The sequence below is a fragment of the Dunckerocampus dactyliophorus genome, chromosome 2 (assembly GCF_027744805.1).
Source record: "Dunckerocampus dactyliophorus isolate RoL2022-P2 chromosome 2, RoL_Ddac_1.1, whole genome shotgun sequence".
Classification (NCBI taxonomy): domain Eukaryota; kingdom Metazoa; phylum Chordata; class Actinopteri; order Syngnathiformes; family Syngnathidae; genus Dunckerocampus; species Dunckerocampus dactyliophorus.
The window spans coordinates 8,163,050-8,188,416 of record NC_072820.1 but is presented as its reverse complement, the minus strand read 5'-3'; the positions used below and the strand labels follow the sequence as shown (position 1 = coordinate 8,188,416).

General features: G+C 39.8%; 1 protein-coding gene across 1 annotated transcript; it reads right to left on the bottom strand.

The window, feature by feature from the left end:
* Positions 1-306: 306 nt before the first annotated feature.
* On the bottom strand, positions 307-25,367 carry scinlb (scinderin like b). Its single transcript, XM_054767780.1, has 17 exons — positions 25,086-25,367; positions 22,710-22,897; positions 20,496-20,650; positions 14,142-14,303; positions 12,883-13,032; positions 10,093-10,182; positions 8,553-8,685; positions 8,283-8,371; positions 7,008-7,223; positions 6,654-6,775; positions 6,361-6,451; positions 5,134-5,304; positions 4,884-5,058; positions 3,937-4,052; positions 3,783-3,860; positions 3,646-3,706; positions 307-973 (listed from the first exon to the last, which is right to left on the bottom strand). The coding sequence occupies exons 2-17, from the start codon at positions 22,888-22,890 to the stop codon at positions 813-815; spliced, it is 2,151 nt and encodes a 716-aa protein (XP_054623755.1). The 5' UTR covers positions 22,891-22,897; positions 25,086-25,367; the 3' UTR covers positions 307-812.

Sequence of the window (25,367 nt, the reverse complement as noted above, 5' to 3'; positions counted from 1 at the left end):
GCCTTAAAACATATTTAACTGTAAAAAACAGGGAACACTGTGCTGCATTTTAGAAGTAGAAGAAATTTGAAAACCAAACTTTTTGGCCTTGACTTCTGTTTTAGTGCCCCCTCAGCTATTAAGCTAGCTTTCAGCAAGCTAACAGGTAGTTGAAAGATATTGTTACGTCATTTTTTTCCCTTTTGACAAAGGAATTCATTTTTCTTTGTACAGACAGCACCCCACAACCCTGTGCTGGGTGTGTGTTACAATGTGTACCACTGTTAGTTTGCTATATATTCCATGTTAACATTTACACAACACACATTTCAAACTCTGGGTGAGTTTTATTTAAAAGTCAACCATGAAAGCATTCTATGGACACTGTGATAAATGATGTGCATGCATATACTTTTCACAGCAGGATAAAAAAAAAAAAAGCAGCATGAAAACAAATGACAAACAACATACAACGTGGCAATGGATTAATTGGGCAGTATGGGGAAAAAGCATGATGATATATTTGTCTGTAATGTCTTGCGTACATAGTTTCCTACTCTTAAACTGAGAGAGTGAAGCTGTCTAGTTGGAGGAGTAAAAGATAAATAAACCCATTTGGATTAGCCACTATAACATCAGACAAAGAGAGGAAGCATCCTTTTCTAAACCACTGTACCACCCTCTTGGTCCACCAGGGCGTGGTATCAGCCTTTCAATCTGTTTGCAAGCTTGGCTTTTGGCACTTACGGTAGGTGTTTAAAGAGGTAAGGAAACAATGGCAACAGGTGCTAAATAGGTGCAAAGTTAGCCAAAGACTCAGAGGAGTTTGGTGCTCAGAAACGGGCACGGATTCTATCCAACGGATCTGTCTCCCACATCTTGGGGTCCCAAGCTTGGAACCAGCTGGTGAACGTTGGCGGCTCCGCTCCCTGTTTGATGGTGGTGATGGGCAGCCCCTTACGGCCGGCCGGGTCCAAATCCAGGTATTCCCTCGCTGGAGGAGGTAGACAGACAAATGAGGAAGATTGCAACAAACAAATTATGACCAGCAGTTTTTATTATATTCCACTGCCCCAAAAGATATAAAATATAATAATAAACAAGCAAAAAATACTGACTCACAATTCCTTCCACCTGTAGAGGTCGCCCATCTGACACACATCCTGACTTGATGAGCACAAATAAATTGCTTTTTTTTCGCGGCACCCCTTAAGGGAATGCCGCCCCGGGCAATTGCCCATATGACCCATAGCTAGCACCGCTAATAATGACCTACATTAGTTTTATTGCCTTTCTTTATTGTCTCTGGGATAAATGACCTTCTATTCCTGACAGAGCTCTCCAATATTACTGTAAGTCAACAAGGGTCTTTAAAGGACACTCCCTGTACACCTCCACAATATAATGTGGTTCAAAACAAATGCTGTACCAAAAATTCTGCCCTTTATAAAAATAATAATGCTCTATTTTCAATGACACTGCACTATATTATTACAGTATTAATTTACAGTGCAAGTCTCAAGTCAAACAGACGGGGGGGGTACCATTATGATTCTGGGGGTTGGACCATAGTAATAAAATAAATATATATAGTGTGATTAGAGATCGTCGATATTGGCTCTCTTACCAATATCCGATTTACCGATAGTTATGTATGAGCAATGTGTTTTTACGTGTTTGATCTTTGTGTTTTAGGATTTTTTGCAGGAAGCAGCTGAGTTTGGCTTCTTGCTGGCTCCTGGCGTGATGTTTCCAGTTTCTTGTTTGTCTTGGTGTGACCAGCTATCCTGTTTTCAGGTTTCTTTGGTTTAGGGTTTTAGTTGTACTGTAATTCTCCCACCCCGTGTGTCCTCTTTAAATATGTGACGTTCCCCTGGGTCGTAACACCGATACTGTCCAGCATTTTTGTGCCCGTCTCATGTTGCTAAATATTGTACCGTCAATTTTATTTGACAGGACCTATCCGTGCACTCACAACGAGCTTGTCAACCCATTGGAAATTGCAGGAGGTCATTATATATAACATAACGGTCTGACTCATGGTGTCATCTTACTAAGACCACTTTACTAACAACACTAAATTCATCACATAGCAACTTAACACTCCAAAAGTGTACCTCAAAATATATACGAGTTTTAAAATGGGGAAAAAAACCCCACATTTTAAAGTTTTTCCATAATGCATTCCGTTTGAGAAAACCATTTCATTGAAGGACAAGTAGCATAGAAAATGGTGGATGGCGATGCAATGCTGCCTCTGTCCACAAGAGAGAGCCTGAGGACCCGGAGCCCAGAGCGAGGCTGACATCATTGCAGCGCCACAATGAATGCGATGCTCAGACGCAATACCTTAAAGGAAAACTTAAAAATGTTTTTCATTTTTCATTGTGAACTAGTACTGGTACACGTTTGTATATTTCTGAGGTATACCTTTGGAGTGTTAAGTTGCTGTGTGATGAATTTAGTGTTGTTAGTAAAGAGTTCTTGCTAAGATGACACCGTGAGTCAGACTGTTATGTTGTTATATTGTTATACAGTCATGGAAAAAATGATTAGACCAGCCTTGTTTCTTCAGTTTTCTTGTTCATTTTAATTCCTGATACAACTAAAGGTACCTTTGTTTGGACAAATATAATAATGACAACAAAAATAGCTCATAAGAGTTACATTTTTTGGCAGTACAATGCTATAGCTATTCATGTAAGAACTTAAGTGATTTTGGTTATCATCAAGAAAACCATGGAAGTTGTTAGATATCAGCTCTTAAATTCAACTCTTATGAGTTATATTTGTTATCATTATTATATTTGTCCAAACAAATGCACCTTTAGTTGTACCAGGCATTAAAATGGATCCATAAACTGAAGAAATACGGGTGGTCTAATCATTTTTTCCATGCCTGTATATAATGTCCTCCTGCGATTTTCAATGGGTTGACAAGCTCGTTGTGACTGCACTCATAGCTCGTGATTGGCTCCTTCCATAGAAAGAGCTACCGTTTCCTCACTGACTCGCGAGCGGCACAGTATTTAAATAATTAGTAGTAGTTCTGAAGTAAAGATGTCACAACATTAGAATTTAGCCGCAACGCGGTTTCAGCCGCAGGGTTGAAAGTTGAAGAAAAAAGTACAGGCTTATACACCAGAATTTCCGGTAACCAAAATATTACACATATCAGGACAGTAGATTGCGCCTAATGAAGTAGCATCCAGAGACACTTTGCTGACATCTTTTAGCTTGAGCTCATCTGAGATGCTCTAATGCAAAATGCGCCCCTGGAGCTAAAAGTAAAAAGGCCATCTACTGTATCGACATTGTTGCCAGTCAAAAGGCCAGCATGTCATAGTAGGGTGCAGTGTGGCATGATGGGTAAGGTGTACATCTCTTGAACGCACCATTCAAGCTCCTTAGGGTCTGAATTAATAGTCTTTGTTCATTTGAAAGTGTAAGAAAGTGATTTGTGTTACCGCATGTGAAGATTAGCAACATGATCAAGCCATCCGTGTTGGAGGGTCATGATATACGGGTTAATAGTGAAAGAGTTTGCTAGTAAGATGCTGACTTGTGTACTAATTAGGAAGCAAACCCTTTTTTAAATCTCTGCTGAAAGCTACGTGGGGTGTTGTAACTGCAAATAACAGCTCTTACAGTTCATGCGCAACCAACCTATTTTGGGAGCTCCAGCCCTTTCCTGCGCATTCGCCTCATTGCCAACCCAAAGAAAAAGCTGCAAGGAAATGAGAAAAAGAGGTTTTTCATGTAGAATTCTACAAGAGCACTGTGGAAATTGGTGGACATCTTACTTGGCCCCAGGTATCCAGAATCATGACATCGTCAGTGGCCAGGTCAGACTGGGTAAAATCTCCTGGTACTTCTTCAACCTGACAGCAGCACAACACCACAGCAATGCATCAAATCATGAATGAACACTCTTCTCACTCATATGATTTCACATACGATGAGCCTTCCAGTTTTGTTGGAGCAGCCAAACAGACGTGGTGGTTTGATCACTGTCTGCAGACTCTTGGAGGTCTGGTATTCCCTCTTGCCACCCAGGGCGGACCAGAACGCAGCTGAGACGAAGACAGTCATAAGGTGTGTATAAGTCATAAGGTAGTTTGGACTGAACATAAAGTCAATCATGTCCTTTTTATGTCTTTTTCAAATGTTATTTTATATTTTACATTTATATTTTTGTGTTTTTCATATATGTAGATAAAAAATAAAAATATACAAAATAAAATACACAAATTATGTGTTTTATATTTTTATATTTGTTTAAAATATTATGTTTTTTAAAATTTTATGTTTTTTTATTTAAAACATAATTAAATGAGTTTACTTCTAAGATGGAACATTCCTCTAGTATGTATTCCCTCAGTAAATGATCTCTCTATCTAGTATGAGCATTTGATTAAAATGAAATGAACCCCACTCATTCCGTTTGTGATGATGTACACTTACAAGCCACTTTATTGGGTGCACTTGGCACATTCAGTGTCAAGAAATTCTACCTTCACAAAGAAACAGAGCGCCGCATCACACTGAGAGGTGCATTATTATTTAGATTTTTTTTTTGCGCTAAATCAATATATTAAAAACTTTTAAAAAATTTTTTTTGTGCACTCACAAAAACGAGTGCTTCATTTGACAATAAGTTTATTTTTGTAATACTTTTTTCACAATTGCTTCTATGATCTCAGTATATTCAATTGCTTGCAAAACAATGTCAGTATAATGCAATGCAAATTACGATTAAATGAAAATGTCTTTGATTAGATTGTGCAGGTGTACATACTGTAATATAGTGACCATTCCTGAATATTACCACTGACACTGATAAAGTAAACGCCACCCTTCAACTTGTTCTTCAGTTGATATCTAATCCAGAGAGGACACCCTACCTGGCTCTTTTCCCTCCGACACAGGGATGGCGCTTCCCCCGAGGAAGCTCACCACATGCTTGGCGGCCTGCATTTCGTCATCGCTGGCGCCCACACCGCGCCACACAAACAGCTCGCTCGGCGACTTCAGCACAAACACATCATTGGTGTTCAGGTTGGAAGCAGACACTTGAACCTGAGGACAACAAATTATGAGTCATGCCAGGTGGTGTCTGACGTCTGCTTAAACTTGAACAAAAGCGTTCCCCACCTCGACGGCGCGGGTGGCGTGGGAGGAGCTCTGCCGGATGTGGAAGAGGCGAGAGCCTCCGGTTTGAGTCTGTCCACCTTTACGTGATGTTCCCCCACTGTGGATGATCATAGGTTTGCCCTTGAACAGGCTCATCAGGTGGGGTGGCTCCTGACCCTGAGTTACCCTCACCTGTAAGGTGGATCAAAGCTTGGTCACACACAGGCTGCACTGGAACCCTCTTTACGATATAAATAACCATACTGTATATTGTTATGGATGACGTTTTTACCACCTTTTTAAAAATTATTTTATTCTTTTTTTTTTATAAAAATCTTTTTATGTGGTTTTTGTTGTAGTGTATAAAAAATATAAAAACATATATTATAATACTATAATAATAATTACAACAATAATAAGGAGAAACAAAGCAATTGCATGCTTTACAATACATCACATTCAGGTAGTAGCCTGCTAACTAACGAGCAGATGGACAAACAAACACAAATACATATTTTTATTGAGTGAGGAGATTGACCTTCACGTGTGTCCATGAGATACTGTAACTTGGTGTGATTTGGCGCTATACGAATAAATTGAACTGAATTGACCGTGGTGGAGGTCTGTGCTCTACAGTGACATTCTAGTTATATGTGGTCATTAAATTATCGCTAAAAGCACATTTGTAATGGTGGCCACAGACTTGCACAACTGTATCGTGTAGGTTTGTGTTCTACTGACAAATTGCTCACAAATGGTTGATTTTTATTGATTTATTCATTACAATAAAAATGCACTCGTCCCCTTTGAATGACATCATTCCTGGATGATATGTTGTTCTGATTCATTCTGTAATCACAGTATGAGGACTTACAAAAGGGCCACAATTAGAATTGACACAACGACGCCCTCTTCTGGCCATCCATTGGCATTGTCTTTTTCATGACCGAAGAAAGCTGCACTTTAGGGTTTTTTTTAAAAACACTTTTAAGGTTGCCTCATCAAATAATTAATTTCAATTTCTACTGCTTATCTTGTGTAGGATCATGGGTTAGATCATTGGATTAGATTTGGGAAAAAGGCAAGGTATAACCTGGATGTTATTACGGGCATCATCACTTAATGTTCTAGCAAAAATAATGTATTTTTCAGTGATGAAGGAATTACTCTGGCTGAACCTTCTCATATCACACCAGATTGTCATCTAGTTTCTACTGGTAGGTGTAGCGTACATCAACAAGCTCTAACCTGAACTGGGGATCCACCCATTGAGTCATCCAGCTTCACGGTGAGGAACGCTGAAGCGGCAAGTTCATCTTGTGTAGCCTTCAGCCCTTGCCTGACGAAGTCACACACACACACACACACACACACACACACACACAAACATAGTTAGAATACTTCTGTAACAACAAGCTACACTGTAGTCTTAAATATAACACGAAACTGGGTGTGGCACGGCACCGACACAGCTCATCGTACGGTTTATGTGTCAGTGCTGACTTGTGTTTAAGTTTATAATCAGTCACACAGAAACACACCAAGTATATATGATGTGTCCATTCTTGTAGCTGTAGAGGATGAGGTAGCAGTCACCGCCGTAGAAGTGACCGTAACGCGAAGGATCCACGGGAACCTTTTCCCCATTCTCCACACGCCAGATCTAAAACGCATACCAAAAATAATTTACCCAAACACTTGTCAGTATCATGCATTGCAGTTGTACACCACAATTGTTGTCACACATTTTCTCTAGACGCCATCTTTTCAGGTTGCATTGATTTGTTTTTTGAAATTATACCTCTCATTATTCTCTAAGAACTTGTCTTGTCGCTTATCTACAGTATTGTGGAGCCAGCAGCAGATTTTCCCTTGACACTACGCCACGGTTTTACCTGGAATTTGCCGCTGCCGTCATCCACCATGTCGTGCTGAGCCGCCATGACTTTATTGGAGTGCAGGCTGCCCGCGTCAAAAGGCACCTGTTCCACTTTAGCGATCCGGCCAATAGCAAAGGCCTTAGTCGGACCGGTGGTCTCGTCTTTGTCCTTCCAGTCACTGAAGAACTGCTTGAACAGGGTTGTCTCGGCTCCAGCAGGAAGTACTTGGATCTGCAAGGATCGTGTGAGCACAAACATTTATCATGTTTGTAATAAATTGTAGTAAATTCTGGGGTATAAGCCGCACCCACTAAATTTAGAGTAAAAACCAGATTTGTTCATATATAAACCGCATCGGTGTATAAGCAGCACGTGTCCACGTCATAAAATGACATGTCGTAGCACGCACGAGTCCGTGAAGGCCATGCAGCTCTTCATTTGACAGGAGCCAATCATGAGCTATTAAAAATTAAAGGCGAGCTTGTCAACCCATTGGAAATTACAGGAGGTCATTACTCAATGTAACAGTCTGACTCACGGTGTCATCTTACAAACAACATTAAACTCATCACACAACTTAACACTCAAACGTTATACCTCGGAAATAAACATGTACCAATATGAGTTTAATATGGAAAAAAAACAACATTTTAAAGTTTTCCCATAAGGCATTGTGTTTGAGAAAACCATTTCGTTGGAGGAGCATAGAAACCATAGAGGTCATAGAAAAAGGTGCATGCCACTGCAATGCTGCCTCTGCCCACCAGGGGGAGACAGCCAGTGGACCCGGAGCCCAAAGCCCAGAAGGAAGCTGACGTCATTGCAGCGCCCCAATGAATGCGTTGCTCAGGCGCAATGCCTTATGGGAAAACTTTAAAATGCTGGTTAGTGTTAAGTTGCTGTGTGATGAATTTAGTGTTGTTGGTAAAATGTTCTTTGAAAGATAACGCCGTGAGTCAGATTGTTATATTGTAATACTGTTATATATAATGACCTCCTGACATTTTCAATGGGTTGACAAGCTTGTTGTGAGTGCACTGATAGCTTGTAATTGGCTCCTGCCAAAGAAAGAGCTACCGTTTCCTCACCGACTCGCGAGCGGCACAATATTTAAACAATAAGCAGTAGTTCTAAAGTAAAGGAGATGTCACAAGATTAGAATTTAGCCGCTCCGCTGTATAAGCCGCAGGGTTAAAAGTTTAAGAAAAAAATAGCAGCCTATACACCGGAATTTACGAGAGATGTAAAGCACTGATGATGCCAGGTTGCGTATGTAAAGTGTAGCATTACCTTGGTCTTGCTGCAGTGCCCTTTCTCATTAATGAACTTCTGACCTGCAGACATGGCGGCTTTACGTTCTGATGTGTTGGCTTTTGGACCTGATTTGAAGGCAATGACACAATGAGAAGGTCATCAATCTCACCGGACACTTCATCCGGAACCTAATCGTTTTCAATACTAGCGCTGGATCAAACTTCACAAAGATATTATTATCAAGAGTGGTATTCATTTAACATTCTATTTATTGCTTAGCATTTTTTCTTACAGACTCGTTGGTACCTTTCCAAACAAATATGTTTTTGTCCACGCCATTGTCCAGAATGTAGCACTCGTCAGGAGACAACATGGCCTGTTTGAAGGGACTGGATGGTGCCACGCAAGACACCTTCATGGAACCAGATGCATCCGAAATCTGTACAGTAAAAGCAAAACCTTACTAATATACGTACAGTCAAACTTGTTTTTTTGCACATCACAAACTAGTCCATTTGCCCTGTCCTGTATCCTTCCACAAAATCGAGTGCCCAAACAAAGCACCCTACACATTGCTGACTCACTGCCCGTAGATTTGTTTATTGAGTGTGACTGCTAAATAACCCGTCACGGGGCCAAAGAAACGGGAAAATGCTAGCAAAAAAGAAGTCGAGAAACGCTGTTGAATTTCATCTCACCAGGATGTACGGGAAGTCCGCATCAACAATAAGTTCCATCCATTTGTCTTTTAGAAATATTTAGCATTGTTTTCTGCATGTAAAACTGTTAATTATTCTCAATAAAAATTTATTTTTTCTTAATATTTTTCGGTGTCTGGACCGGATTTACATTTTTTCCTACGGGAAACATTGCCTTTTCATGCATTTTGATTTTCATCTGACCTTCTGGAATGGATTAATGACAAAAACGGAGGCACCAGTACAAAGTATTGGACTGAAAAACAGAATCCCTAAGTGTGGAATAGATTAAACATATTTCCTAAGATTCATTCCGGTCAAAAACTCTGTGCCTATGCTAGGCGATCGGTAGCATTTATATGCCGAAAGTACTGTAAGTTGTGAGTTGTGTGTATGGGCTGGAAAGAAATTGGGTACAAGAAGCTGGGTTGAAATTCAATTGAATTTGGATCAAGAAGATGCTTCAAGATGTGTTTTGTTTTTGCATTCAAATCCCTTTTAAAAACGTTTCTGTTTCCTGTAAAATACCATATAGTCCTTCTTATAAAGTTTCCAAATTTGAACAGTCCCCGGATGCAATCCTACTTCTGAATAGTTTGCAGAAAAGTTTGTAGCAGCAGAATTAAGAGAACAAGATGCAGAATTCACCCATTGCCATTTCAGTCCCTGGTAGTGTAAGGGTACAGCTGCTGCCTTTTAAAGCAGAGGGCTTTGATTCAATCCCAGCCCTGAACAATTTGGGTTTTTTAGTCTATTCATTTGTTATTTTATACTAAAAATAATTTATTGAACAATTTGTTTTTTGTTTGCGCCCAATTTCTCCAGGAGGAGCCCTGGTCAGCACGACGAGTCAATCACATGAGGCATTTGGCTTAGTTTTTACGCTAGATGCCCTTCCTGATGCAGCCCTCCCATTTATACCAGCTTGGAAGCAGCACTGGACATTTCAAGCGACCCCGCGACGCCTGCACCTACACCACTAGGCCCCGTAAAATCCCTACTTTCCAAGTTTGACTCCCAGAATGGATTTATTCATCATTTCTAGGATGTACTTGACAAAATCAACTAGTGCCTGTTAAAATAACTCGACTTTTTCCAAGTCAGGTGTAAACATGAACAAACAAATGAGCTGATTCGATGATATTCACCATGTAGAGGGCAGCCTTATTCCTATTGGACGTGTCCACTTTGTCATCGTCAGCAGTACTCGGTGCAATGGCAGTTTTGGGCCCCAGCACCTGCAAGAACCGCAACCATTAACCACAGAGCTTACCTTCATCCTTTAAAAAGAAACTAACACAATAAGTACAGTGTGTGGCAAAAATATATACACACATGAACAGCTCTTAGTTTAATTCAGGGGTGTCCAAACCTTTTCTACCCTTGGTCACAAACCGAAAAATAAAAGGATGCAAGGGCCACTTTGAATTTGGTAAGTTCTGTTTTTCAAGAAAAAACTGCATCTCAGCTTTGTGGTAAAAGATGAAAAAGCCTATTATTGGCATGAACCAACAATAGGGGTGTAATGATTCATTTTAATAACGATTCGATTTGTATCATGATTCGTGGTTGCCGATACGATTCAGAGAAGATATTGGTTCATTTAAAACGATACGATGCGAAACGATTCAGTAACTTTACATCGATTCAGCAACTTTTTAGCCTAAAATTCAACCAGTGTGACTGTGAGATACAGTAAATACCTGGATACTGGACAGAATCAGGTATAAATTAATTATGGACATAAACAAATAAGTCAACAAAAATGAATGGCAAATACGTTCACATTTTATTTGAATAAAGTGCAACCAACACTTGAGGTTGAATTAACAGGAGGTTAATCTTTTCTGCTCTCATTTCCAATATTCAATACATTTTCAATACAAGGACAGTAAGTGCAACCAACATGTCCACAGTAGGTTTACCTGCTACTGCTGCTTTTGTTTTTCAACATAAAAATAATACAATATTAATATAAAAATAAAGTGCAACCTGCAAGAGGTGTGGACAGTCTGCCAGTGTGTGTGAAATCCCACGGAGCCTTAGTAGGTGGTTGGAGAGATTTGTCGTGTTGCCGTGGTATTTTACTTGGCCTTTATATATCCTACAAACAGCGAGCGACTTATTTACAACATCTCCCTCTTTGCAAAAGCCAAAGTGTTTTACACACACTGGACCGCAATGGTGGCTTAATTATTTCTCACTCGCCGGCTCGTCCTCAGCCATCCCATATGCTATGTTGTGTTGTCTGCTGGCGCATGGCGATGACATCACAGACAGGCAGACTGAATCGAGTAACTTTTAACTTAACTTTAACTTAACTTCTTCTTAAATAATCTCTTTGTGAAATGTTGTTTTCGTAATATTATGACTTTATCGCCATAAAAGTTTAATCTTATATTGTTTTGTTTGTTTCTCATAATTTCACAAAAGTAATATTCTTTCTTTAATATTTCAAATCTAGGCTACTAAAATGACTTTTTTTTCATATTAGGAATTTATTCTTGTAAAATTGCATCTGTTGTTCTCGTTCTCTTAATAGTTTGACTTTAATCTTGTAAAATTATATTGTTTTTTTTTTTTTTTACTATTTCAACTTTGTCCTTGTAAACTTTATTCCCATAATAGTTTGACTTTATTCTCGTAACATTATAACCTTTTCCGCAACCTAATTTTATTCTGCGTTTTCTGTTTGTTTCTCTTAATGTTAAACTTTAAAAAAAATAAAAGTGTCTCGTCTTATTTCAGCTTCAGGCTGCTAAAATGAGTTTATTTTTCCTCATAATATTACGACGTTGTTCTCGTAAAATTAGGTCTTTTTCTCGTTAGATCAAACTATTTTCTGTTAATATTTTGACTTTATTCTTGTAAAGCCGCTGCTGACTTTTCCTTTTTTGCTGTTGTTGTTTTTAGTTTTCTTGTTAAATGACATTTTTACAATGAAAAAAAACAGCTGCAGGCCGCAAATGGCCCCCAGGCCTCACCTTGGACACCCCTGGCTTAAATGATGGTTTTAGGTTAATAAAAATGAGGGGGGGGGGGGGGGTCGTACATTATAGCAACCTAATTGATCTTATTTATTATGTATTGTGTAAAACTAAGACATGAATAACATCAAATTAAAAGCACACAATGAATGCCGACCCACCATCCACCAGTTCAAGTTCCAGCCAAGTTTTTCCAGAGAGATGATTACATGGCTGTTTGACGTGTGTGGTAAAAGGCAGTGTGCTAGCATGAATTAACTTGAGACAAATGTACACATTAGCACTCAATAAGTCATCAAAACTTACCTTTATGCATTCCCACATAGTATCAGCATTTGAGACCAAATATGAGGTGAAAGAAAAATGGTAAAAATACAGTAGTAGTCTATCTGTGCGCCGTGAGATAAAGTTAGCACACGCACAATGGACATGCGTCAAGTGAGACGGATGTAACAGAGAGAATCCGGCCACTTTTCAAAATAAAACATAAAAAAAAAATGAAATAATGGAAATTATTTTTTTCTTTCTGTGCGGCCCGGTACCAAATGACCCGCGGCCGGCCCGGGAGTTGGGGACCACTGATATGAAGGGCTCCAATACAGCATATTTATAATGACACCTTTTTTTTAGATTTCCAGTATATTTTCCAAGCTACTGTATTTACTCATCAGTCTTCTGTGGAGTTTACCACCACGCCTCCCTTCAAGCGTTTACGAGGCCGGGAGTTGGCACAAATTTGGCCCGTGAGCAGCTCGTTACAAAGCACAGCATTGTGTGTGTTTGTTCCCACGCTGACTATCTCACTGGACGTGACACGCATCATTAGAGCTCCCAGCTTCTGCTCGCAGGAGACCACCTTTGGGCTCAAACACCAAGTGGGATCCAACAGGAGAGGGTGAGACCATTAATTGTGTGTGTGTGTGTGTGTGTGTGTGTGCGTGTCACCATTACCTCCGTGATTGCTCCAGGCTCTTCGCCCTCCTCCACCATGTGCAGCTTGGCGCGGCCGTTTCTCTCGTTGTCTCTGATGTCGATGGCCACCTGGGAGGCCTTCAGCCTCTCGAAGCGGTTACACTCACTGCCGCACCACTGATAGATGTCCTGGGGACACCAGAAGAGAAGGAAAACAACATTTACTGGTCACATGACAGCCATCTGGGGGCACAATTTATGAGCTTCTTTATTATTCCACCGGATCCAGACCGTTAATTATCATTTACATAGCATGATAGTGGAGTAGACACACACGACACTACACACTGGCACTGGAATGGAATATATACGTGCTAAGTACATAAGTATTGGGTCACATAGCCATTACAGTACATTGCACACAGCAGGTGTGTTCAAAGTGCAGCCTGGGGGCCATTTGCGGCCCGTGCTTTGTTTTTTCTGGCCCCTGGAAAATTGTAGAAATAAAATTAAACAAACAAAAAACAGCAAAAATGGTAAAAACTGAGCAAAAAGGCACAATGTAAAGAGAAAAGGCTGACATTTTGATATTGGTAACTAATAATAACATAATAACAAAGCTTTGTCTTTAAATATACAAATATTGTAGTGTCGCTGGAGTGCTTCCGGGTTCCCAGCATGCTTTGCAAACCTTTTTTTTTTTTTTTTTTTTTTTTTTTTAAATGGTAAATGGTCTTTCACTTGTATTTCGTTTTTCCACCACCAAGGCACTCAAAGCGCTTTAACATTATTAGAGCCCTTTAGACATGAAATAACACCCCTATAAGTCACCTTTACACTTCTATTACCCAAAATAGTAGACATAACAACAGAAAATAAGACATAACATAGACTCACACGTTAGCATTGGGAGAGTTACCTGTTTTTTTCTGAACAGCCGGGTGGCTATTGTCTCATCAGTGGAACATTACTGACACCTAGTGACCAGTGTAGAATACTGCATGTCTTTGAATGCTTCTTCTGAATTGCTTATACTTAATTGTATTGTAGTTCATTCAGCCATTTTTATGCTTGGAAATGCTTAATTTAGGCCAAGAATATGTCAAATTTGCTTAAATGTGCATATTTTTGACTAATAATAGGCCATAGCTAACCACGAAACAGTAATAATTTCTCAATTTATTTTGAAAAACCGTAATGGAGTGAACAGAGTGAATCAACATCCCCGGTTGTATTTGTAGTTGGCCTGTTGTGTGTTAAGCAAGCAAACTGATTCAATCCAAAGTCAAGTGTATCACCTTTCCCAGGTCAACAATGAAGCAGTCTCCCTTGTTGAAGTTGGCCCAGGACATGTCCACCTCCGTGGCTCGGATGGCCCTGCGACCTTTGATGTGAAGCAGTCGGCTCACATTCGTGCCGTTGGTCACCACGTGTTGGAAACCAGACGCCACGCCACCTTTCTGTGAGAACATTATAAACGGGCCGTTAGGTACCGATGGGACTTATTTCAAGCACAATGCAAGTGGGGAGCAAAAAAGGTCAACCTCGATGATGCACGCATGAGGGCAGGGATGCAGTTAAGCCCAAAAATATTCATACCCTGGATAATTTGGAGCTTAAATGATTTATTTTTTTTGGTGGAAAGCTGGAAATGTCACAAGAAAAAGACTGTATTCAGTTGTGCTAGCATACAGTCAAACCTTGTTGTTTTTACTGAGTGCAGCTGCAAAATAACCCGCCACGGGGCCAAGCAGAGTGCCGGCAATTTGATAAAAAAAATGTGAGCAACACTACTGAAATCGATCTCGCCGGGATGTACGGTAAGTCCATCGATTATATTTATCATTTATAATTTCACATTGTTTTCTGCATGTAAAACTAGAATTATGCTCCATAAAATGTATTTTGGTTAATATTTTTGGGTGTCTGGAGGGGATGAGTTGGATTTACATGACGTCCTGTGGGAAAAACTGCCTTGTTTTTCGTATGTTGCGGTTTTTGCCTGACCCTTTGGAATGAATTCATAACAAAAACCGAGCTACCACTGTATAATGATAAAAACATTTCCTATATTCATTAGTTGCTTAGATTTTTTCAAAAGGTTTAAGGTTTTTTTTTAAGGGGACGGTCATCACAGCGAGTCAATCGCATGCTTGATTTGGCTTAGTTTTTACACCGGATGCTCTTCCTGACCCAATCCTCCCATTTATCCGAACATGGGACACGCACTGGACACTTTCGGGCCCCAACACACAACAGGAATCGAACCCGTGCCTGTCTACACAAAAGGGAGGACCATTACACCACCCATCCATACAACCACAGCCTTTCTCAATGATGTTCTATACTGCCCATTATGAGAATGCACTCGATCAGGGTTACTGAAAGTGTGAGGCGGACAAGATTTCAGTGGAGGCGCGGCAGCTTAAGAAAAATTTAAAAACCTGCTAACTTCAGTTATGTTTAGGAACAAAGTGAAATGATTTTTAGTTCCTATAGAGCCGGGGTGTTCAAAGTGCAGCCTGGGGGGCATTTGCGGCTTGTGGCGGTTTTTTATTGGCCCGTGGCCCATTCTAAAAATATAATTTAACAAGACAACAAAAAAAAATGTTTTAAAAATTGAAAAATCAGAAATCCAAATCAACAAAACAATGATTTTGGGAAAAATAGGTTGAGGAAACTGTTACAATGTTACAAGAATAAAAAAAATAGTATGGACATAAAGTCATAAATTACAAGAAGAGAATTTACAAGACGAAAAAAAAAGTCGTATTTGTAATATTATGAGGAACAATAACGTAATTTTTGTTGCACAGAATTTAAATGCTAAAGAAAAAATAAGTAATTTTTTAAAAAGTCAACAAATTAAGTTGTCATTTTTTAAAAATTAGGTTTGGGGAAAACGTTATATTATGGGAAAAATATTCTAGGAATGAAGACAAGAAGAAAATTGACAAAGATTATTTGAGAAAAAAGTTCAAATACTTAAATTTTTTTTTTTTTAAAACAACAGCAAAAAACATCACCTATATCACAAAGCTGAGATGCAGTTTTTTTCTTGACATATAGTATAACTTCTTAGCATATCTACATGTTTTGGTTTAAAAATATCAAAGTGGCAAAGCTGCATCCTTTCATTTCTCACTATGTGGCCCTCAGTGGAAAAAGTTTAGACACCCCTGATAGAGACACAAAATAAACCGAGCAAAAAAAAAAAACCCACGAAACATGCTTCATAAAATATTTGGGGGGGGGGGAGCAGGGGAGGAACTAACTACCGCAAATTTCGGTGTACTTTACTCAATGTAAGTCTGATTCAAGGTGTCATCTTACAAACAACAATAAACTCATCACACAGCAACTAAACACTCAAAAGGTACCTAGGAAACATACATTACTTGGACCAATACGAGTACAAAATAAACAGCAGGTACTTTAACATCTACCCATAATGCATTGCTGCCAGAAAAGCAGTTCATTGGAGGACAAGTAACATAGACGTATGGTGCTGCAATGCTGCCTCTGTCCACCAGAGGAAGCCAGAGGAGTACGGAGCACAGAGCCCAGAGGGAGGCTGATGTCATTGCAGCACCCCAATGAATACGTTGCTCACATGCAATGCCTTATGGGAAAACTGTCATTTTCAACCTGTATTGGTACATGTTTGCATATTTCTGGAGCATTAAGTGGAGCGTTAAGTTGCTGTGTGGTGAATTTAGTGTTGTTCTCAGTAAGACGACACCGTGAGACTGTTATGTTGTTATCCTGTTATATATAATGACTTACTGCAATTTCCAATTGGGTTGACAAGCTCGTTGTGACTGCTTTGATAGCTCGTGATTGGCTCCTGCCAAACAAAGAGCTATTGTTCCCTCACCGACTCGCGAACGGCACAGAATTTAAACAATTAGTAGTACTTCTGAAGTACAGCAGATGTCACGAGATGAGAATTTAGCCATAAATTAGCCACACCGCTGTATAAACCGAAGGGTTCAAAGTTTAAGAAAAAAGTAGCGGCTTATACACCGGAAATGATGGTATATTATGTTCTCTGACGGGAGGCTCACTGTGCCACACTTTGAAAAACCCTGCTCTAGGTTACGGTCGAAATGACCAGGAAACTTTAGACTCAAACGTGTCCAATAAGTCAAGTTAATTTCCAAAATGTAATATCTACTGTACTTTATTAATATGTGCAAATGAAATTATTTTTCCACTATCTTGTGGAGTTTATCCATTCAAAAGTACAAATTCAGAGTATGAATCTTTTGGGGATTAACAGTACATGACTAGGTTGGAGGATTTCATGGGTGGTGATGATGAGTTCTACTTTGCGCTTTCACTGTCAAATCTCAAAGAGCTGTCAGATAAGGACATCGGGTGACTGAGTGTGAATCATCGAATGGGGTTGTGGAGAAATAGGAGGATCGTGTACAACAGCGTTGTACCTGCGAGGCAGAAGTGTCTCGTAACGTGCCGTCCTTTGAGAAGCCGTGAAGCAGAGGACGTATTTACAAGTCATGCAAATGAACAACAGGCACACTCATAAGAAGAATACCGTTTAAAAAAAAAATAAAAAAATAAAAAAAAACTTTCAGTTGTTGAGAACAAAAACAAAGTTTCTTGTTGTGGAACAAAGTTGCGCTTTGCCCGCAGGGTCCTGGCAGCGTGTGGAGAAGTGCCTTCTGAGGCTAAATGGAACCACATTCATGCTGCTCGCCTCTCTCAAAAGCCAGGCAGTAAAATTTTCCATGGCAACAATGTGGCCTGTGTTTTGTTCTGATGGAAAACTGCTTTCCTCCACCAAAACTATGAGGAGAATGGAAGGAAGGAACACTACAGCCCAGATTGCTCCTCATCTATAAACTGTATGTTGAGGCACCACAAATGTTCTTTCTCCTATGCACGTTGTCTTCTTCTCAAGTCAAACGAGCATTTTCCTCTTAGTTTTCTCATTACCGTTACGTAATCGTGTTTGGGCAAAGTTCCTGCAGGGGGGTGGGGGGGTGTTTGAGCTAATTATAGGCAGACAAAGTTAGGAGGAAGTCAGGCAACGAGAAACAGATGGGCATTCAAGAAGCGGCCTCAGTCCTGGACACACCCTGGCATGTATTAATATTCAACAGGGAAGGTTTGTGTGCGCCGTGAACTTCACACTCATTAGCGTAACTACGCGACAAAGTGCACGTGGCGCTGACAATCATTAATCCGTATAGATATACCGAGGTCAAAGACAATCATCACAGATGGTTAGTTCCATTTGAGCTAGCAGTTAAAAGAAACTACACTACCGTACATGTTTTCCATTCAATTTAATCCCTTCCCCCCCCCGGTCATCTGACTTGGTGCCTGGCAGCATAGAGAGAGACGGTGTCCTCACTTTCAAATTCTTTATCGTTCTTTTTTTTTTTTTTTTACTTTTTATGGCTTGATGGCAGTCGTGATGGTGTGCACACTGCAATGGTGGATAAGGCCAACATTAGAGCCTCTTTAAAGCAACAGTGTGTGATGATAGTGAACTGGAAAAAACAGATCTACAATATTTGGAACGTACACTCGCTTGTCATAAGCAGCCGATGACATGGCGTCCATCGACTAAAATGTTGACGAACCAGCCGGGACAGCTGTTATGTTGAGTTAGCACTTGTGCTCACAGTGCTAATGTGAGTTGTTTGCATTGCTTGTACAAACTTTGCCACACACTAAAATGATCATTGTTATACTAGTTATCTATTAGGAGTACTAGTAGTAGTAGTAGTAGTAGTAGTAGTATGTATGTACAGTACTGCACAATGACAAGTTGTCGTGAGCACATACTGTATCGTCCCCGTCCTGCAACAATGTGAAATTAGATCGACGTTGGAATTTGATGGATGTTGCACACGAAGTGAATTATTAATGAATGACGACAAACAAAGGGTTGTAATTTGCACATACCAGAAAATAATTCAACAAATACTCGTAAGTCCCAAGGACAAAAGACATACGTTTAGTTTTTGAAATACCGAAAAACAAAAAAGAAAACAATCAATGGGGGAAAAAAATCTGTGTAAATATTTCCTCATGCAGTGGCCGTTTATTTGCTTCGATGCAAATGAGAATGTCAGTCAATGTATTTTTACAAATGTATTTTTATAGTGATATTAAATAATCAACTATGAATGTTTTCCTCAAATAAGTCAAAAACCTAAAAACATAAATATTTTATTAATCTACGGCAACTGACATAAAGAAGATAACTATTTAATAGGGGTGTCACAAGATTTCTCGTTCAGAAAAAAAAAGTGTTGTGGGCTCTAGGCCTGGGACGACAACAAATACATTCATTAATCACAAAACAAATGAAAATGAACTTGATCACTTTGCCCGCCTCAATATATCGCCGTGTGCATGTGTGTCTGTTTTTCTCATCCCCCGCCTCCAAACAGGCAGGCAAAGCGTTCACTCTGTGCTTTGGTTTTAGCACCTTGGCGTGTTTGTTCCATAGAACAATGGCACGGTCTCGGTGGGGTGGTGGCAGGACTGATAGCATGCACACAGGGTGCAGAAGAATGTAACATAGTAGAAATTATATTGTTAGTTTTTTGTATCATTTCATTGTGCTTTTCTTAAAGGTAAAGTTAAAATCTCGCCCAGTCTCGTTCTTGTAGACCCAATCTCGTCTATCGTCTAGTGACACCCCTATTATTTCATAATATAATAACAGTAATCCTTCATTTATCGTAGTTAATTGGTTCCAAACCGGACCGTCGTGAGTAAACTTCCACAAAGTACGATTCCTTCTTTCCATCCATCCATTTTCTATGCCGCTTATCCCCACTAGGGTCGTGGGGGTATGTTTGGAGCCTATCCCAGCAGACATTGGGGAGAGGCGGGGTACGATTCCTTCTTTAGAAATGGAATATTGTTGTACTTAGAGCATAGTAAACCTGTTTGACCTTCTAAATACAAATTTTAACATTATCAGAGCCCTCTAGACATGAAATAATACTGTACACTCCTATCACCCAATATAGTAGACATAATAACAGAAAAGAAGACATATTAGACACAACAGACTCACACTGGCATTGGGAGAGTTCTTTGTTTTTGTCTGGACAGAGTACTTCCTGCAGTGGCTATTGTCTCCTTAATGTAACATTACTGACGCCTAGTGACCAGTGCAAAATACTACATGTCTTTTAACCATCTTCTGAATGCCTTACACACATTTGTATATTCGCTCAATTATTTTTATGCGTAATTTAGGCCAATGATTTTGAAAAACGGTGACGGAGTTAAGCCACAAAGTGGCAAGGTACTGTTTCCACTATTCTATTACATGTGTATGATTTTGTTTAGATTCGGTTTAGTTTTTCTGTATTCCTTTTTCTAAACAGGAATGTAAACTTCAGATTTACCGACCCACGTCTGTCCTGCAGGCGCAATGTGTTGTGGTCATGCCCACAGAGTGACAGCGCTGGTGTCAATCACCTGAAGGAAAATAAAGGGAGGCATCTATTTGAGGTGGATTAGTGGATTATTTCGGACATGGCTGCTATTAGAGCAGAGGAAACATACTGATATTAGAACAGAGGAAACATATTGAGCAAACACGTTCTATTTACTGTAAGCTATACTGTTTGCTGTCCCTGCAGCACTTTGAAGCTCACCTGGTACTTGATGCCGGACTTAAAGTAGCCCAGGAAGGTGTTGGACTCGCAGCTCTGCAGCTCCCTGAACTGCACCGGTCCACCACCCAGGAAGTCATCCAGCTGTGTGGCAAAGATGGCTGCCGCGCCGCTTTCGTCCTGCGAGCACTCATCACCTGGAAGAAGTGATCACCATTAAGCGCTCTCTGATTGACTTCAGTTTGGTTGCGAGTCCTCATGGCACCTCTGAGTCAGGCTGTGAGGCGCTGACTCACATCTGCCGCAGCTGCTGCATGAATCACAGCATGGATGCAACTTTTCCATAATTCCATGTGACTAGATGTAAGACGAGGGGATTCATTTTGGAATCTTGTATCAGTGCAGCAGAGGCTCATCTGTCTGTTGGCAGGCTACAGCGCGAACATGTAAGGACTGGTTCCTGTCTCTTGTGGCCTATGGTCGTATTCCCGCTGGGATTCGAACTGCTTTTATGGTCATTTCCAGAGCATGAGAAAATACATGGTTTACATGTAATGCCATTTAAATGCCTGGACAGAGAACCGAGAGTGAGAGCGCAAAGAGGGAAGTATGACGGAGGGCATTTTCACATGCCGATGCAACTTTTAGAGCGGCACAGCGAATCCACTCCTCCAGCCAAGCATTGGTAACGCGTGTCTGCCTGATTTGGTCCACTCCCACATCACAAGCATCAGCCTGTATTGTGTAGCAACCACATAATAACATGTCAGCATGTGTCCAGATTTTAGAAGAAATCATTTTTAAAGTTTGGTCGTACCAGAGAAGACGTCTGTCATTACAAATTAGTAGAATTGTAAGCAAACTAACTTAAAAATGGTTTAATTGCTTTGAAATTATGGTAAAATATGATTTGTTGTTTATTTTTCTAACACAGCAAGTTTGCAGTGTGCCCCCAAAAACACGAATAATGCCTAAAAATGAGCTGTAAAGCCATTAATGTGCCTCTCACAGTTATTCAACACATTTTAAATTCACTTTTACACATTAACAAACAATTACAGGCATACAGTATGCAGCACTTACACAACACCACGTCTTGTCAAAGCATTTTCCTGCTGGAAAATGTTGAGTGACCGCCAACACTCTTTTTCCCTTGCAGATAGCGCCATCAAACCACTTTCTATTTTTTACATTTTTATTTATAAAAAACACATTATTTACCATTCAAAACAGGGGTGTCCAATCTTTTTCCCCACTGAGGGCACCATACTGAAAAACGAAAGGATGCAAGGTGCCCTTTTGATATTTTGTAAAACAATACGGGTAGATATACTAAAAAGCAACCTCATTTTCCAAAAATTACAACTTGATTTTGTTTTGTTTCTCATACTATTACAACTTTTTGAAAAAATAACACATTTATTCTTTAATATTTCAACACTATGCTACTAAAATAACATTTCTGCTGTTAATTCCCATAATGTTATAACTTTTTTCCCAACCTAGTTTTTCTCTTACTATTTTGACTTTATTGTTGTAAAATTACTGCAGATTTGTCAATTTTTGCTGTTTTTTTGTTTTATTTTATTGTTAAGTTATGTTTTTAGAATGTGCCGCGGGCCGCACTTTGGACACCCCTGATTCAAAGCAAAGCAAAGAAATCAGCAAAAAAGTGGGTTTACGGATGGCAGAGCTCTACTGTATTGCTTTACCTCATGAAGATGCTCTTATAAATACAAGTCCGCCTTTTTATAAACAAAATGAAATTACATGTAGAAAGATAAAGACATGCCAATTTAAAAACGCATCTGTTTGGGCTGTTAATGTTCCACCCCGGTCCTGAAGGTGGCAGCAATGTGCATTACGAGATGGAAGTGCCGCTGTAAGGGCAGCCTTACTTATCTGCTGCCTTATGATGCCTTCAGCTTTCCACAGTGGTAAATAATAATTAATAATAAATTATAAGATTCATTTTATGATCCATGCATGCGTTAACCCTCTTTGCTTTTATCCCGCTCTAAAAACAAACAAGGAAGTGGCACAAACCCAAGAGAAAATGTTGAAATGGACAAATTAAGTGTTTCCTAATTGACTTCCTGTTTTGAAAATATGAATTTTAGGCAAGATGAACCACAAGGTTTCATAGCACAACAACGTGACGAAGATGCAGCTTCTGTTTTAGATGAGTACCAACAACATAGTCAAAGAAAAATCAAACGAGTGTAAAATTGACCGTTTGAATCGTCCTAGCCTTACCCAGCCACATGTGTATGTTGTAGGAGGGGGCCGCGGTGGTGAAGAGCAGCAAGTAGGCATCTCCCGTGTAGAAGTTGCCATGCAGGGCCTTCGGGACGGGCTTCAGGTCCAGGTTCTCGATACGCCACACCTGCAAGCCCGGCTGTTTCCCTGCACCTGCAAACTCCTTATGGGACACCATGATGGCTCTGGGAGGGACGAGACAAAGAATGATTTCAATGTTCTTTGCATTGCAAATGTTTGCCGCTGCAGCACACTTGTAAATCACATTTAAGGACAAAGAGGCTGTTGTGTCCGGTACTTAACATTTTGATGCACATGCACATGTGGCTAAAAGTGCATGTTATGTGACATGAGGCTCATTCCCAAGTTTGTAGTAAAGCCCTTCCTTTGAAACCAGGCCAAATAGTTTGAAAGCATGGAATTAGTCACTTCTCGCTGCCTTTTTTTTTTTATAAATACATTTTGGAAAGAAATGACATGACTTTCCATAATTGTCAGGAAAAGCTTTTTTGAAATACAATACAATTTCCCTTTAACCCGTTGTCGCAAAAGCTTATTTTTAGACATGTTTTAGATATCCATTCATATAATGCAAAAAAATACATTCTCACACACATTTCTGGAATTAAACACGTATGCTTTCAACTCACACTGCCTTCCGTTTCTTTATGACGGCAATTTGTGGACATTTATTAATTACTGCTGCATGTGCTTGACGGCATTCTGACACACACACCCACACACACGCAAACACAACACAAAAAAACCATTTTAATTTTCTTTGATGCTTCATAAACTCTGCTACGATCTGTTGTACCACCAAAAATGCAAGATGACGCAGATTGTTACACAACAGCCAGATTACAAATTATAGCGTGGCAGCAGGATTATTGCTGGAGGTCAACATGTGATTTCAACATCACTGCATTTACAGTAATCCCTCGTTTATCGCGGGGAATTGGCCCGACCGTGATAAGTGAATTTCCACGAGGTGGGATTCCTTCTTTATAAATGGAATATTTTCATAGTTAGAGCATACAAAACCTGTTTACAACCTTCTAACTACAGTTTTTAACATTATTAGAGCCCTCTAGACATGAAGAAACACCCCTATGGTCACCTTTACACTGGTATTACCCAATATCGTAGATATAATCACAGAAAATAAGACATTTAAGACAAATAAAACTTGTGTGTGTCGCAGTAAATGTGTGAAGGACAGGAAGTGACATTGGGGGTTCAGAGTTGAGTTTTATCTTGGCATGGGTTACAGCCGCAACAGTAGCCCGTGTTATTATTATTATTATTATGATTATTACAATTATTATGTTATTATTATTGTGCAAGATCATTTAAACCTGCAATAAAAGCCCGTAGTTCCGGCAACCAAGTCTGGTGCTTGTCTCACCATTAAAGTAACATGACTGACACCTAGTGACCAGTGTCGAATACTACAATTCATAATTCAAACGCATCTTCTTAATGCCTTGTATTTGTATTTTACTTCATTTAGAGCCATTAGTATGCTTGAAAATGCTTAATTTAGGCAAAAATACATAACATTTGCTAAATTTTTTTTTTTTGTACTTATAGTCCGTATTCAACCACAAAACAGCAAAACCGTGATAGAGTGAAGCTGCAAAATTCAAAGCGCAATGTGGCGAGGGACAACTATACGCTTAACACAGGAAACAATACTTAAATTAACCAGCACTAGTCCGTCTCTACTGTGTGCTTTTGTTATTGCACAGCTCGGGTTTCAAACAGGAAAGTGCTTAATAGGTTTGCTGGAACCGGCTGATCAATAAGTTGCTGCATTCTGCACACATAATGGACAATAATGGACACTTTTTTTTACTAGTGAGTGCAGCCAGTATAAAATATTCGATAACACTTTACAATAAGGTACACAAAATTACAGTACTTAAAGAGGAACGAACCTACCTACAACCCTAACCACTACTCATTAGCTACTCATTAGTTCCTCAGTAACTACTGTATTTTTGTGTACCTTATTGTAAAGTGTGACCAAATATCCACATTAGACTAAAACGGCATCGACATTATCACAACGTTAGTTTGCTGGTCATCTCACTTGATTCTTAAGAAAAAATCACACTTTTAATACTCTTGCGTGCGACTTTCACACACACTTTTTTTGGAGTTACGTAACAGCGCTCTTTGGTTTTATGCTCCCTTCGTGCTCCTTTAAAGCCGCTCATCGAATATTTGCGTTAAGGCAAAAAAAAAAACAGCTCAACATCTGCAAATGCAATCACATGCAGCTTTGCAACAGCCAGCAAAAGGAAAGCTAACGCGAAGGCTTATTCACGCATGGTGTTTATAACATTGTAATAAAGTGATGACACTCACATTTGAAGAGATGAATGGAGAAGAAACGTCGGCGGAGGCTGCAGATGTGGGAGTGATCCCCACGTCTCGCCTGTGTAGTCAATGGGGGAGGAAGAGCAGGAAAAAGGGTGGGATTTCTGTCAGAATCTGACGTGCTGATTGGTCGGATGGTCCAGATGCTCTCTCTTGGCCTTCACGCACTTGGTCTTCCTTATAATAAGCTGTCAGACTTTGATGGCCAGCCACTTCCGGTTCGTTCCAGGATACATAATGTGTTCAAACAGGGAAGGGACAAAGTTCGCC